Genomic DNA, 17,126 nt, shown 5'->3' with positions numbered 1-17,126 from the left:
TTGAGTGATTTAATTGGTTTTCCCCTGTAAGACGCTTCGGAAAAAAAGCATCTGCCAAATGCATAAACATAGACATAAACATTTGATATTATTATTTTGTATCTCAGACCCCTGTTAGAAAAGAAACACCTGGACTCAACGTGCCCATAAGTGTACAGAGCACATTGTTCATCCTGAACCTCCTCAGACTGAATATTAGAGGAATGCTGCAGTGATTAAAATAACTTCAGCTGCTTCAGGAGGTGATGGTGATGGACACTGTTTTTCCACTGCCACTCTCATGCCACTTGATAAAACTTGATAAATCCTGCAGACCTGGTGGGTGCATCCCACCCTCAACCCCACCCTAAACCCCTCCCCCTCCCTCCTCCCTCCTCCTTCACGCGGAGATGTGGAGTGAAGTTTGCCTGCGGCGCAGTCCACTCAACATTTACTGTATTTCACGCGGGGAACAGCAACAAGAGCCTCCGGAGAAGCTTGACGGGGAATACCGGGGAATATCTGACAGCACACACATACACACACAACCTGTATTTTTCCTTCCTTTTCCAAATAAAGCCGGTTTTTTAACGGGTTGATGTGGACAAACTAGCGCGCGCTCGGGTCAGTAGGACAGCGGCTCGTGCGCGGACTGGTGTCTTGTCGGTGGGAGCGTCTTTTTATTTTTATATTATTATTATTATTTATTTATTTTAATATCTAAATCGGTCCTGGAGAAGAACAGACCACATCAGGAGGAAAAAGGAAAAAAAAAAAAAAAAAAGCAGAAGACAGCCCCGCGTGAAAGTGATCAAGAGTCAGAATGAATAACAACAAAATCGAGAAGGAGAACGAGCAGAGTGAATTCACCAACCACGAAGAAGAGGTACGTACCCGCACATACGCACCTGGTTCCCACTTGTTTTCAGACGATGTGTGACCCCATAACGACATGTTCGTATAAAACAGCAGGCTAGTGCTAACAGCTGACTCATGACGAACATTTCCTACTTTCACGCGCACAGTTTCACCCTTCCAGCCCCTGTTGGAGTCATCGATTTAATGCGCGAGCCGCTGTGTCCCACTCATTTTTTTTTTTTAATTTCTTTTTTTTTTTTACGCTGTAACCTAGTTTTATTTGGTCAAACTTGCTTCGCCAGCTGGGATATTATTAGACCAAATGTACTGTACAATAAGTAGGAAACTGTTTTATCACTGAATTCTGCACCTGATGTGTGCGTAAATGAAAAACTTATGTTAAAGTCAGGGTAAAACTTCAAGGGCCATAGTTAATAATGAAAGGGGTTAATATAGATGAAGGATTAATAAGATGGTTCTGGGTCACTGCAGGGGCGTCAAAGTCATTTTAGTTTAAAAAAAAAATATATATATATATATTATAATAATAATAACTACAAAAGCACTCACCTCCGCCAAGGCAGATCTGTCCCCCCCATCACCACCAAAATTTAATCATTTGTTCCTTGTGCCAGTATCAACATTTCCTGAAAATTTCATGAAAATCCATCCATAACTTTTTGAGTTATCTTACTAACTAACCAACCAACCAACCCCCAAACAAACACACCCTGGCAAAAACATAACCTCCTTGGCGGAGGTAATAATAATTTTTACATCTGCAAAGTTTCATTAAACATGTGAATAACATGAATAACCTCACATATCGTAAGTGGAATTTTAACAATATTATGCATCTGTTTATGTGCATTACAACTTACAGATCACAGTGGATCTAATACACAAAACTCTTAATAACAGGCAGAATGTTGATAAAATTGCTCACACTTCTCTTAAGACATTTCATATTGTTTATATTTGTTCAAATTATTCCCATTTTTGTGAAGGGATAGTTTCAAAATCTAAACATTTTCATGTAACCTTACTTTTTTATACTGAAACAAAGAGGAAATTTGGAATTGTCATGATTTATACTGTCTTTTCACTGAATTCAGCACCTGATGTATGCGTAAATGAAAAACTTGCTGAAGTCAGGGTAAAACTTCAAGGGTGATAGTTAATAATGAAAGGGGTTAATATGGATGAAGGATTAATCAGAAGGTTCTGGATCACTGCAGGGGTGTCAAAGTCATTTTAGTTATTAAATAAATAAATACACAATAATTTTTTCATCTGCAAAGTTTCATTAAACGTGAATAACATGAACAACCTCAAATATCTGTGCAATTTTAACAATACTATGCATCTGTTTATGCACATTACAACTTACAGGTCAAAGTGGATTTACAAATACACAAAACACTTAATAACAGGCAGAATATTGATAAAATTGCTCTTACTTTTCTTAAGACATTTCATATTGTTTATATTTGTAGAGCCGCAACTGATTAATCAACTCAAAGTGATCCAAAAAAATCATTCAACCATAATTCTCCTGAATCAAAGCTTTGTTTCCTTCATTTCTCTGCTGTTAAACATTGGTTCCACTGTTGTGTTTCACATGGATGCTTATTGTGACGCACAAAGAAGCTTCAATTCAGGAAAACTGCAATAGAATATTTCCCTTCAATCAATTCGAGTCGATTAATCGAATCGAGAATTTTTGCATTGACTTCAAGCACCTAGTCGATTAATCGGTTGCAGCTCTATATATTTGTTCAGATTAGTGCCATTTTTGTGAAAGGATAGATTCTAAATGTAAACATTTTCATATAATCTTACTTTTTTATACTGAAACAAAGACAAAAATTTGGAATTGTCATTATTCATAGTTTATAATGATAGGATTTTACTTGTCTAATCCACTTTAGATTATGTGGAACCTGAACTAAAATCTCATAAATTCATCCCACGGGCTGGTTTTGGTCCTCGGGCCGTATGTTTGACACCTGTGCTGTAGCTGATAATTTAGTTTGAGAGCGGCTCAGACTTACTGTACCATAAAGCCAGACTTCACACAACACTAGAAAGCAATAGTAAAGGGAATATCTAAGCCAGAGTCAATGAGTTTCTACTGAAGCTGAGGGAGCAATTGAAGTTCTAACAACTGCTGCTGCAACATGTAGGTAATAAGTCTTTGTTGGCCAGATCAGTGGAAGGAGAGTAAAGCCCGTGTGTGTGCACCGCCGTGACTAAATTACACCTTAACATCCTGGAATGATAATGTTTGTGTGAGGTTGAGTTTCTGGTGGAAGTTTGTGTACTCTGTGTTGATGGAAAACAGCCCAGTTTCTTCCTCAAACATCAGGATAAATTGCTCAATCTGGATCCACTTCCATAATATCTCCTTTCTTGCTAAATACATGTGTAGTTCTTCGCATGGGGTGATTTTTTTTGGCGCGGAAGCAGCTCCAGCCAAGCGACAGACTTGTTATTTCAGAGCTTCACCGTCCGCAGCCAAAGTGATGTAAGAAAGGTAGATCAGATTATATCAGATATTTCTCTTGGAGCAATTTGATTAAGGCTCCGTGCACCGGCCGTCGCTTTGGAACTGAGCAGTCAAACATGCTCTGCCTTGATGTAAGACCATATTTGGTCTGTGGTCCTGGTTACTATGGATACGGGGGGGGGGGTTGATGTACCACCACATAGATGATGTCAAGAGAAGAAACGCTCACCTTTTGACCTGTAGGAGTAGAGCTGCACAGTCGTTCACTGTTTTTACAATCACTTCATTGGTTTGAGTCATAAGCGTCTGATTCTGACTTAAAGTTGAATATATTCTGTTTTGTTTTGATTTGTTTTGTTTTTTTCCCTTTTTCCTCTGTGACGTTAGCTGAATATGTTTGGACAAATGGGAAACATGATTGATATTTTACAGCTAATTAATTGGGAAAATAAACAATAAATTGGAGTCATTATAGCTGAACTCAAATTCTATGTTTCAATGATTTTTAGGGCTGTATATAATAAAAAAGTGATATTATATGTAATTATATGGATGCCCTGACTGCAAATTTCATAGCTAATACTGATTTATTTGTTACTTTCTCTTTCTTTATGTTGTTTTTAACGTTATTTAATAACATTAACAAAGAAATCATCATTAGAAATATAAAAATAGTTCATATTTTAAACTATTTCAGCTCCTCTATGAATGAACACAGAATCTAACATAGAAATTTATAAAAAAAAAAACAAACTAATATAACATGACAGATATATATTTACTGATACTGATTTCAGCCGATATAAAATGTGCATCTGTAACCGTGGACGATACTATGAGTCTTTTTGCTTGTTTATTAAGGAAAAATAAATACATAACTGATCTCTTTGTTTTCTCTCCAACTCAAACATACAAACTGGGGCATTTAATGAGTCGACTAATCAGACCAGTTTAATGACGTCATTGTTAACACGTGTCCTCCATCACAACCAAAATAACAATAATAATAATAAATGTTGACCAGCAGTTTAACATTTTTCTTTAATAAAACACTAAAAACTGTAACTGTGACATGAAGACAAAACAAGACTCATTCTTGACTAAAACTATATGCAATATATAATTGGAGAAACCCATTCAGCATTATTACATAACAAAAAAAAAGGTTGCATTTGGAATTTTTGCTTATGGAGAAAAACTGGTTCACAGGAATGATCTCAATTTTCCATTTTTGGCATTTTTCATGCAAAGAAATAATGAATAAAATGAATTCAACATAATGACTAGTAATACGGGCTTTACTTCAAATGACTGTAAAGGAAAGTGTCTCAATAAAAACCAAATAAGTCCAAAGATCTATGTTGTATTTCTACACACACTGCAAAAAAGGTTTGGAAAGCAATGCCATATGTTTTTTAAAGGAACAATAAGGAAATGTTTAGTGTATTGACTTCCTCATGTACAAAACCAAAGGGAGTTGAGTACTTCAGATAAGGCTGAAAATATAATATCTAGCACCCAGTTCCATTAAATCTGATAAAGTCAAACAAAAGAGCATGACGACATGTTCTCAAGATGCAGAAATGGTGCCTTAAATGTTAGTTAGTTGGAAAAAAAATGTGTAAACTATGCTTTGACTAAATGACTTCTACATTATATGTAGAGCTGCAACCGAATAATCGACTCAAAGTGATCCAAAAAAAATCACTCAACCATAATTCTCCTGAATCAAAGCTTTGTTTCCTTCATTTCTCTGCAGTTAAACATTGGTTCCACTGTTGTGTTTCACACGGATGCTTATTGTGACGCACAAAAAAGCTTCAATTCAGGAAAACTGCAATAGAATATCTCCCTTAAATCAATTCGAGTCGATTAATCGAATCAGGAATTTTTGTATTGGCTTCAAGCAACTAGTCGATTAATCGGTTGTAGCTCTAATTATATGTGCACATCCCTTTAAAAAAGTCAAACATCTTAAATCATAAACCTCGAAATTACAGTCTTTCATGATTATATAAATGCCTGAGCTGATGAATTGTGAAATGTGTGATTATCTGTTAAACCCTTTCACCTAGGGCTGCAAGTAACGATAATTTTAACAATCGATTAATCTGTAGATTATCTTAATAACTAATCGATTCATTGGATAAACACAAAAGACTCAATTCTCAAAAATCGGTTTTAACCCAAAGCAATACAGGCTGCAGACAAGTTACTAATGATTACATTCTTGCAATGGCTTCGGGTATAGTTAGCAAGCACTAGCACACTACCTAGACTTGTTATGGCTAGAGACTAGCTAGCTATAGTCTTCAACCAGCCCCAGTTATAGGCTATCAAACTAGCATTATATGTATTAGTTCCAGTCAATGATAGGTAACGGTAGTCTGCTGGCCTGATAAACAGAGATTGGATGAAAACGTTATAATTACAACTATAATGTCTAACTAGCTAGCAGGCTAAAGTAATCATGACACGTAGGCTATCTTAAGCTAGGTTTACATTATGTTCACAATGGACATGGCAGCCCTGTTTGCCCATAACATAGTGTGCTGTGGGATTTTGTGCATTTTTTTCTCCATATTCAAGTTTTGTTACATAAACGGTGTTGCCATGGCCACCACGAACATAATGTAAACCCAGCTTTAAAAATCTGTCCTGGCGTCCAAAGCCTCAGCCATGCTGCTCTGTGTTTTCCTCTTACACTATACAACATGCCTCAATACTAACACACTCAAGACCCAACGAATCGACTGCCGAATTCGTTGCGAACTCTTTTAAGAATTGATTTGGATCGATTTAATCGATTCATTGTTTGAGCACTACTTTGACCTGTTAATGTTGCTGATTAAAAGCTGACCCATGGCCCAAAACACACAGTCAACATATTCTTTCATTTTAAACATTCCGACGTGCATGTATATATCATAACATACCCTCCTTAGACTCAGGAAAGGAAAAAAATGTTTTTTTTTTTTTACATTAAATAATTGTCTTGATTGGAAACAGCATGACACAGCATTTTTTCAGATACATTTTCTATTTTTTTCTCAAGTGTCCTTTGCAATGGACAGTGTTTTTGAATTAAATTGTAAACTCTTGTCCCCTACAGAGGACATAGATGCATTGCAGGGTCTTAGGAGGACATTTCTCTGTCATTAGTATTTCCAGTATTAATCTTTTTCCTGAATCTGCGTCCATAACGAGGACTAGACCTGAGTGGTCTCTCGCATGGTCTACGAGGCAGACGTTGAGACAGACAGACAGAGAGAGAGAGTAATGGCCAGAGGAATCTAATGGTTCTGCAGAAGTTTGGAAGCCATCCAGACTGGCAGGAACTAAAATGTACTTGGCTGAATTAATGTAACTAAGGTTAGACAGCACCACTTATCTCTTTATGCAATAATGGGTGACATGTGCAGGGGGAGGCTGTTCTTCACACAGACATGGGGAAGGATACGTTCAATGACACAGTTTATAGGCAGGTGTGGGTCTGATCACAGGAAGACGCACACTAGACTGGGATTAACCCCTTTAAGACAGGCCGCCTTGGTGTCTTCATGTTGTCTTTGCAGTAGAAGTGTCAGAAAATGTCTTTTTTTTGCCAATTCTTTTGCACCTTTGTTTTCAGAAAGAACTTAACTTTCAATGTTTGGCCATTAATTATCATTATTATGAATGAAAAGAGTGTTTAGCATATTTATTATCAGAAACAACTGTAAATGTTCATGACAAGACTTTCTGAGATTGCAGGAATAAACTTTCAACTCTTTTACATCTGCTCAAACATGCTTGAACATTAAGTATCCATATTATTAAGACTTGCTGCATCTACTCTTCATCTATGTTTTGAAGCCGTAGAAAATCTATCCTGTGACATCCAGATTTTGTCAAATCAGAGGTGTTTTAACACAAATAGGAGGGTTAAATGCTTGACTGACAGCAGCAATTGCCAATCACAGGTCAATTTCTGTCAAGTATCCATATTATGGCTACGTAATTTTTGTCATGTCCAGGCGTTTTTTAGCCTCTGTACAGTCGTGGAAAAAATTATTAGACCATCGAAAGTCATCAAAAACAATGGTTATGCAATCAAGTACTAACTCCTGTGTGTATCATGTAACTAAAACAGACAAAAGAAAACATGGAATGCCTAAAAGCACTGTTTGTTTTTTTTCAGTACAATGCCATAGATTTTGACATAAGAACTTAAGTAATTTTGGTTATTATCAAGAAAACCATGGAAAATGGCGAGATATCAGCTCTGGAATTAAACTCTTATGAGCTATTTTTGTTGTTATCATTATATTTGTCCAAACAAATGTACCGTTAGTTGTACCAGACATTAAAATGAACAAGAAACTGAAGAAAACAAGGGTGGTCTAATAGTTTTGTGGCGACTGTAGAAATCTCAGAAACTTTCTACTTGTAATAGAGTCCCACATTGTTGCTGTAAAGTGTTATGTAGTGTTGGAAAGGTCAGGATCTCAGGTTTCCAATGACATTTGAATTGTGTGGCTAGCGCAAACGGTTCTGGAGTTATGGTAATTTGAATGCTGTGAAGTGCAAAATGTAGTGGTGGTGAGATTGCAGTTGTTAAAGGGTTAATGTGGTTAGGATTAGGGTTTGGATTAGGGCTATATAGTGTCGGAAAGGTCACGATCTCAGCTTTCCGTTGACATTTAGATTTAATGAAGAGCGCAAACATTTCAGGAGTAGGGGTTTAAGAAAATATCGGTTCTGCAATATATTGCGATATTTCATTTCACAATACTGTATCGATATTAAAAAGAACTCTATCGATATTTTTAGGTATTTATTCGAATGCAGGTATTGTGGAGGTTCATTTTTGTTTTGTTTTTTTTGTTTTTGTTTTTTATTTATTCTTATTTAACACTCTTATTAAATAATGTTAGTTCCTTTGCTGGGATTGAACTCAAATAATGTTCTGATGTTTGTTCTGAACTAATAGAATATGAACATTTGAACAGGATCTTAAACTGTAATGTCTGTAAAACATCATTTCAGTTTGAACACAGGAACATTTTGTGATATAGCATTAGATCCTGTTGGGATCAAATAAAAATGTCTTTAGTATTTGTGCATATTTCTGCTGTAATTCAATTCTTCAAGGAAATAATCATAAAAAAAAAAGTGATATATAATGGTATATCGCAATACTGTTAAGGGGTGGTGTATTGGCAAGAATCTGGCGATACAATACAAATCACAATACTAGGATCACGATACGATATGTCACAATATATCATGATACTGTTAAAAAAGGCAATTTTTTGTTTGTTTCTTTTTAAAAAATGATTATATCCTTGAATAATTGAATTACACCAGAAATATGCACAAATACTAAACACATTTTTATTTGATCAGAACAGGATCTAATGCTATATCACAAAATGTTCCTGTGTTCAAACTTAAATTATGTTTTACAGACATTACAGTTTAAGGTCCTGTTCAAATGTTCATATTCTATTAGTTTAGAACTAACATCAGAACATTATTTTAGTTCAATCCCAACAAAGGAACTAACATTATTTAATAAAAGAGAGTTAAATAATAATAAATAAAATATAAACAAAAAAGAAAAGCAAAAAAACAAAAATGAACCTCCACAATATTGGCATTTGAATAAATACCTAAAAATATCGATACAGTACTTTTTAGTATTGATACAGTATTGTGAAATTAAATATCGCAATATATTGCAGAACCGATATTTTCTTACACCCCTAATCGTATCGTGATCCTAGTATTGTGATTTGTATCGTATCGCTAGATTCTTGCCAATACTCAGCCCTATTCAGGAGTTATAGTAGTCTGAATACTGTGAAGTGCAAAATGTAGCGCCGGTGAGATTGCAGTTGTTAAAGGGTTAATGTGTTTAATTTCTCAATACGAAGGCATGACTTGCAGTTTTTGTGCGCTCCCTCTGCAGTTATATCTGGTTGTATATAAGTTTTATGCGTAATCACAGAATTCCTATCATCAGAACTGTAAAATGCCTCCCAGCTTTGTTCTCAACACGCCTAAATAACCATAAACTATGAAGCCAAAGTTTAACAGCTCCACTAGTATGACTCTCACATGCTAAACTACACCACCCCCCACTTCCACAGTGCACTCTTAGACTCAATGGATCACTGATTTGCACCAGTAAAGCGCCGTATCCAAGCAGGCTGGACCTCATCACCTAACTCAGGGGTGTCAAACATGCGACCCGGGGGCCAAATCCAGCCCACCAAAGGGTTCAATCCGGCCCGTGAGATGAATTTGTGAAATACAAAAATTACACTGAAAATATTAACAATCAAGGATGTTAAAATAATTTTGGGTCAATTAATTCTAAAGTGGATCAGACCAGTAAAATACTATCATAAAAAAAAACTATAAATAATGAAAACTGCAAATTTGTCTCTTTGTTTTAGTGTAAAAAATGTAAAATTACACAAAAATGTTTACATTTACAGACTAGTCTTTAACAAAAAAGTGAATATCTGAAATGTCTTAAGAGAAGTATGTGGAATTTTAATAATATTCTCCATGTTATTTAATGTTTGGTGTATTTGTAGATCCACTGTGATGTCTAAGTTGTGATTTACATGAATAAATGATAAACTAAGGCGTAATATTGTTAACATTGCACTTATTTTACTAAAGAATTTTCAGGTTGTTCATATTTGTTCATGTTATGGTCAAGTACAATTCGTAGATGTAAACATTTTAATTAAGGAATTTTAAGTGTGTTTTTGCGTGTATTGTAAGATATTTAAGCGTATTTAATTGTATTTTTGAGTGTATTGTAGGATTTTTGAGCATATTTAAGTGTATTTTTGCGTGTAATGTAGGATATTTAAGCGTATTTAAGTGTATTTTTGTGTGTATTGTAGGATTTTTGAACATATTTAAGTGTATTTTTGTGTGTATTGTAGGATTTTTGAGCATAGTTAAGTGAATTTTTGTGTGTATTGTAGGATATTTAAGCATATTTAAGTGTATTTTTGTGTATTGTAGCGTTTTTGAGCATAATTAAGTGTATTTTTGAGTGTATAGTAGGATTTTGGAGCATAATGAAGTGTATTTTTGTGTGTATTGTAGGATATTTAAGCATATTTAAGTGTTATTTTGTGTGTATTGTAGGATATTTAAGTATATTTAAGTGTATTTTTGTGTGTATTGTAGGATTTTTGAGCATGATTAAGTGAATTTTTGTGTGAATTGTAGGATATTTAAGCATATTTAAGTGTTATTTTGTGTGTATTGTAGGATATTTAAGCATATTTAAGTGTATTTTTGTGTGTATTGTAGGATTTTTGAGTATGATTAAGTGTATTTTTGTGTGAATTGTAGGATATTTAAGCATATCTAAGTGTATTTTTGCATGTAATGTAGGATATTTAAGCATATTTAAGTATATTTTTGTGTGTATTGTAGGATTTTTGAGCATAATTAAGTGTATTTTTGTGTGAATTGTAGGATATTTAAGCATATCTAAGTGTATTTTTGCGTGTAATGTAGGATATTTAAGCATATTTAAGTGTATTTTTCTGTGTATTGTAGGATTTTTGAGCATAATTAAGTGTATTATTGTGTGAATTGTTGGATATTTAAGCATATCTAAGTGTATTTTTGTGTGTATTGTAGGATATTTAAGCATATTTAAGTGCATTTTTGCGTGTAATGTAGGATATTTAAGCATATTTAAGTGTATTTTTGCATGTAATGTGGGCTATTTAAGTGTATTTAAGTGTATTTTTGTGTGTGTTGTAGGATTTTTGAGCATAATTAAGTGTATTTTTGTGTGTATTGTAGGATATTTAAGCATATTTAAGTGTATTTTTGTGTACTGAAGCATTTTTGAGCATAATTAAGTGTATTTTTGAGTGTATTGTAGGATTTTTGAGCATAATGAAGTGTATTTTTGTGTGTATTGTGGGATATTTAAGTGTATTTTTGCGTGTAATGTAGGATATTTGAGCGTATTTAAGTGTTTTTTTTTGTCTGTATTGTAGGATATTTAAGCATAATTATGTGTATTTTGTGTGTATTGTAGGATATTTAAGTGTATTTTTGTGTGTATTGTAGGATATTAAGCATATTTAAGTATATTTTTGTGTGTTGTAGGATATTTAAGCATATTTAAGTGTATTTTTGTGTGTATTGTAGTATATTTATGTGTATTTTTGTGTGTATGGTAGGATATTTAAGGATTTTTTATTTTACGGAATTTACTCTTTACACTCAAAAGTTCTTATCCTATTGTTTGTATTATGGTCCGGCCCACTTTAGACCATATTTGGCTGAATGTGAACCCTGAACTAAAATGAGTTTGACACCCCTGGTCTAACCTCACATGCCAACCCAAGCTCCTCGGTGCTTAACGTTTATCTCCCGTGGTCTGACGCTCCCCAAACATGGTCCTACAGCGGGCGAAGGTATGCAGGTCCCAGCCCCGACACCATCTAATCTGGCCAGCTGATTTCGATAAGCGTCGCTATCAGGTGTTCTGGATGCTTTCACGTAGCGCGGCACTCGGCGAGGTGACAACGGCCTCCGACCCGGCGAGTCTCAGAGATAGGTTTTGAAGTCCACCGCAAATTCCGGACCATGTAAGGAGAAGACGCGAACGAGAGCTGGATTACAGTCTTCGAAACCGTAATTTAAGCAGAAGAGGCGGTCGGCGTCGAGTCAAGAAAGGTATAAGGCTGCCATGAGGTGACAAATTCAAGAGGCATTTGTGTTATCGTCGGGTAACGCGACCTGACAGAGCACGCAGTGAAGGAACAAACCGCATTCTGTAAAAGTTCATCTCCAGCAGCATCTTTAAAGTATACGAAGGTTTATCTGAGGACGAAATTAACCCGATGAGTCAACGGCCTTTATGTCGACTGTCACATTTTAACGTAACATAATAGAACATTATTGCGCTGGTTTACAAGTAAAAAAAAAAAAGAAAAAAAACCCAGAATGAAAGTAGTGAAGGTTTAACAAGTTTGACTCACTAATAAAGAAACACTCATTCAATATGTTTGTGGAATAAGACTTTATCATATATGTTGAAAATATCAGAGAACCAGCACTGGTCGTTTGTTTTCAGTTCACGTGATTAAAGTGTGTAAGATTTAACCCATTTGATCAATGCAGAAGGTGTGATTAGTAATTACATAAGAGAGTTTATGAAACGAACAGAAGATAAAAACAAAGAAAAGCAGAAAAAGTCAATGTTTCTAGATGATGATTTCTCCTTATTCTTATTCTTGTTCTTCTTCTCCTTCTCCTTCTCCTCCTCCTTTTCCTTCTTCTTCTTCTTCTCCTTCTTCTCCTTCTTCTCCTCCTCCTTCTTCTTCTTCTCCTTCTTCTCCTCCTCCTTTTCCTTCTTCTTCTCCTCCTCCTTCTTCTTCTCCTTCTTCTCCTCCTCTTTCTTCTTCTCCTTCTTTTTCTCCTCCTCCTCCTCCTTCTCCTTCTCCTTCTTCTCCTTCTTCTCCTTCTTCTTCTTCTCCTCCTCCTCCTCCTCCTCCTTCTTCTTCTTCTTCTTATTATTACTATCATCATCTTCATCATCTTTTTCTCTTCATCTTCTTCCTTCTTATCATCTTCTTCCTCGTCCTCATCATCATCTTTTTCTCATCATCTTCATCTTCTTCCTCTTCATCATTATCATCATCTTCTTATCCTCATCTTATCATTATTATTATTATTGATGCTTTTTATAATTATTTGTTATATCATCCATAGACTGTATATTATTATGGGATGGAGGAACTGTGATGTCACCCATTGTCGCTGAATTACTGTATGGTAGTTTTTGTGATGTGGTCATCTTCATATTTGCTTTTTTCCCTCCACATCCCTCTTCTTAAAGATGTGTTTTTCCCATAATTTTTTAAAAACAGAACTAAACTCATTGTCCCTGCTATATAACATCACATGACTAACCGGATGCATCACGTGACTATGCAACCTTGAAGTGTAATTTTTCCAGACCAGCAGGGGTCATTAATTATGAGAGTTACATCAAACTAAAACACTTTTGGGGTGCATAAGTGCATAACCAAACAAACAAAAATGCATAAAAATCAAATATTTAAACAAAGATGCATATTTCAGTGACAGCCACACAATGAAATAATGGAATTAAATGTGATAATGCATTAGGTCAGTGGTTCCCAATCTTTTTTGTCTTGTGACCTCATTTTAGCATCACAAATTTCTGGCGAGCCCAGACATTTAAAAATTTATTTGTTTTTGATCATGTAATAGTTTGCTATACTATGTTGCAAATAAACGTTAATTTTAGACAACATTTAGGGCTATATAATGTATATAATGCAACTTTTTGGTCTCTGATTCTCAGTTTCTCTTAGAGATGTTTTAGCGGGGTCAGGCGGGTGAAGAAGTCTTTCCATTATCTGTTCGGTCCGGTTTTCTGATTGCGACTGTGTCCGGGCAGGTCGAAGCGTATTAACGCATGCGGTCACATGATCAGGTCAATCAATAGAATAGAATAGAATAGATCTTTATTGTCACTGTCACAGGAAAAAATGAAAATCAGTTTAGCAGCTCAGTTCAATTTAGCAGCAAAACACTTAGTGCAAAAGGGACTGTATCAGAAAAATAAAATAAAATACAAATATCACAGTGTTAAGAAAAAGTGGACTGTGCAAGGGCTTCAGAATAAAATATTAATCAATCAAGGTTTGCCCTCTATATATCCTGCATTTTATTTGAACTTGATTTTTATTAGGAAAAATGTGTGGTGTTTTAATTATAATGAAATATATATTGAATCACTAAAAAAAAATCTTTTTTTATTTTTATTTTTATCAATTACTAGAAATTCCAGGCGACCCCAAGGTTGAAAAACACTGCATTAGGTTATTGAAATGATTCCATTGTTTCAAGTGTTTCCAGAATTTGTGACCATATCTGGACAAAACTGGAAAAAAGCTGCAGGAGCCCAGGGAATCATGGGAGAGCTAAATGCTAGCTGGAAAACTGTGAACTTCATTAAACATAATAGAGTCATTTTACGGCCTCGTTAGTGGAACCTGTTAAGCATAGCGACAGTGGGGTTCTCTGTGGTTGGAGGAAAACTCCTTCCATTGGATAATTACTGCAGCGATGAATGCGTTTCAGGTGTTTAACTCTTTAACTGATGTATGAAGAGCTTCTCATGTCTGAAGTGTCCATTAGTTTGATAGAAGCATAATGACTGGACTGTTTAATGGATAAAGGTCATGTGGTCTGATGAGTCCAGACTGACCCTGTTCTGAAATGATGGAGTGATTACCCATCATGCCTAGCGTCTACAGTCCAAGCTTGTGGGGGTAGTGTTATGATCTGGGGTTGATTCGGTTGTTCAGGTCTAGATCCACAGCTTTATATCAACGAAATGAGGGAAATAAATGTGATATTGCATAAAGTTATTGAAATGATTCTGTTGTTTCAAGTGTTTTGAGACATTTTTGGTCGTTTTAAGTAGGGTATCGTCTGCCGATGTGGCATTTGTTAGAAGATTGTACTGGAGTTAGTAACGAGATCTGGCCAATTTGCCGGGGGGGGGGGGCAAACGTCCTGCCCCCTCAAATTAAAGTTTCTGAAGATAGGGAAAAGCTGCACAGCATCAGGAGGCTAAGAGGAACTAGTAAAGCGTCTATAAGTTTCACTTTCTCTATGCGTGTACTTATTATGAGGTCCGGTAGTGATGCGCAAGTCGGTCGGTAGTGATGCGCAAGTCGGTTTTTTTTCCTCCAAGGTTTTTGTGGAATTATTTGACCCGCCCGGTGTCATACTTGTTTTACTTCAGGTTCCACATTCAGCCCAATTGTAATCTCAAGTGAAATAATAGTGTAATAAACTATAAATAATGACTCTAAATTTAAATCAAAATTTCATTGTGAAAAGTCCGTATCGGATCGGTATTGGATCGGCAAAACTATTCCCAAAAAAAAAATCTGATTGGATTATTAGCAAAAAAATCCAGATCGGGACATCACTAGTTTTAAGGCTATAATATGTCACTTCATTCATTCATTCATTTATTTTATTCACATATATATTAAAAAAATCCAAGTATAAGAACATTACATTTTGCATTTACATTATGTGAAATGGGACACCCTGGGAAGCTGAAGAGCTTTTGAGAGGGGCCCAGACACAAAGAATAAATACCACATGTAACAATAACGCAACACATTTTACAGGAAGACAAATCCAAAAATACCCCCCCCCCTTTTCAAGCATCCACAGTCTCACACAGTACAGGTTTACATGTTAAGCACATTGATCCACAGTCTCACTCACTCACACACACTCACATACACAAAATAAAATACTGTTAATATTAATAATCATGTTAATTCCTGTAACCTAAAACTAATCTAAGCCCTACTCCTAACAAGGTCCAAGTGGTCTAGTCACCAACAGTCTTAAAACAAGTTACATATAGGCACTTTAACACTTTGATGCACGAATTATGAGAACCTTGGTCAAGATTTTTTTTCCTGAGTGTTTTTATTCCTCTTTAGGCATGAAAAAAACAATGAGATTGATTTTTTTTTTTTTAATTAACCTATTTTTCATGGAATTACACAAATGTCCACTCATTTGGACACATTGTGTTTAGTTTTGAAGCAAATAAACATGTATTTAAAACGCAATATCAGAAAGTGATATAGGGTCAGAACATGGTATTCAAAATCCCTCTGATGGGACATTTTTAGAAACAATTTGACAGATTAGTGTTGCTAAATAACCCACATTTTTACTTTTAAATTCATTTTTGCTTTAGTTGGTCCATAAGGGATTATCCAAAACAAGGAGCTCTTTTATATTGAAATAAATGTTGGAATGGCAATCAATTAAAGTTCGCTCTCTGACGGGACATTCTGACCCTATACTGTGTGAAAACTATGAAACAAAAACATTTTTGATGCAGCTAATCTGATGTTTTCTCACCTTTTATCATACTCTAATACTAGTTCTTACTCACTTCATGGAGATAATGTAAGAAAAAAAAACTTTTTGTTGAAGAAAACTGTTAATTACAGTCTAATAACAATTACCAATTGATTTACACTCAGTCATGTTACTGTAGATCAGGTTTATTAAGAACATAGAGTTACAGTAATGGTATGGGATGGTGCACAAGCGTCCACTGTTGGCTGATATGGAAGTAAAACAACAAAACCCATGAATATATAAGAGAACAGCTGGAGAATAACTGTCCACTGTAGTAACCAATATGCATGAAAGGGTTAAAATGCCTAAAAATGCCTAAAATTAACTCCTTCCATGTCATATATTCTGTTGTACTTGGCTACTTGTAATGCCTTACACAACTGCGATACAGCAAAAAGTAATCTGTTACCGTAATGCATTACTTTTGCAACATGGCACTCCCAACACTGATGCTAACACAGTGCAGAAAAATAACCATTCGTTTGCAGACTCTCTCTTGATGAGTGAGTAAAAGAGTAAATAAATGTAAGAAAAGTAAAAACAGGCGGTCCAAACTGTCAGGAGATGGAATGCATCACAGCCGTCAAAGTCACCAAACTCAGCTTGACCTTTGACCTCCTCGTTACCACTTTCCCTCCCGCTAACTCGCGTTTACCTGCTCAACCTCCTCTGCGTCGTCGAACTGCACGAGTGGATATTCTGAAACCTCTTCGAAGCTGCGTTTGTAAGGGTCGAACCCCGTTGGACGTCCAAACAGAAACAGAATATCACTCAAGTCGAGTTCAGCAAATGTGGCGTATCTCCC

At 35.4% G+C, this 17,126-nt stretch overlaps 1 protein-coding gene across 1 annotated transcript in view; it reads left to right on the top strand.

Moving 5' to 3' along the window:
• The first annotated feature begins 403 nt into the window (after nt 1-403).
• Nucleotides 404-17,126, top strand: part of LOC115438344 (RNA-binding protein with multiple splicing-like) — a 136,309-nt gene continuing 119,586 nt past the window's right edge. The window contains exon 1 of the mRNA XM_030161921.1: nt 404-865. Within this exon, the coding sequence (XP_030017781.1) occupies nt 803-865 (63 nt within the window). The 5' untranslated portion in view covers nt 404-802. The remainder of the gene's footprint in view (nt 866-17,126) is intronic.

The sequence above is a fragment of the Sphaeramia orbicularis genome, chromosome 18 (assembly GCF_902148855.1).
Source record: "Sphaeramia orbicularis chromosome 18, fSphaOr1.1, whole genome shotgun sequence".
NCBI classification, from domain to species: Eukaryota; Metazoa; Chordata; class Actinopteri; order Kurtiformes; family Apogonidae; genus Sphaeramia; species Sphaeramia orbicularis.
The sequence above is the reverse complement of the archived record's forward strand: the minus strand, read 5'-3'. Positions and strand labels throughout refer to the sequence as shown.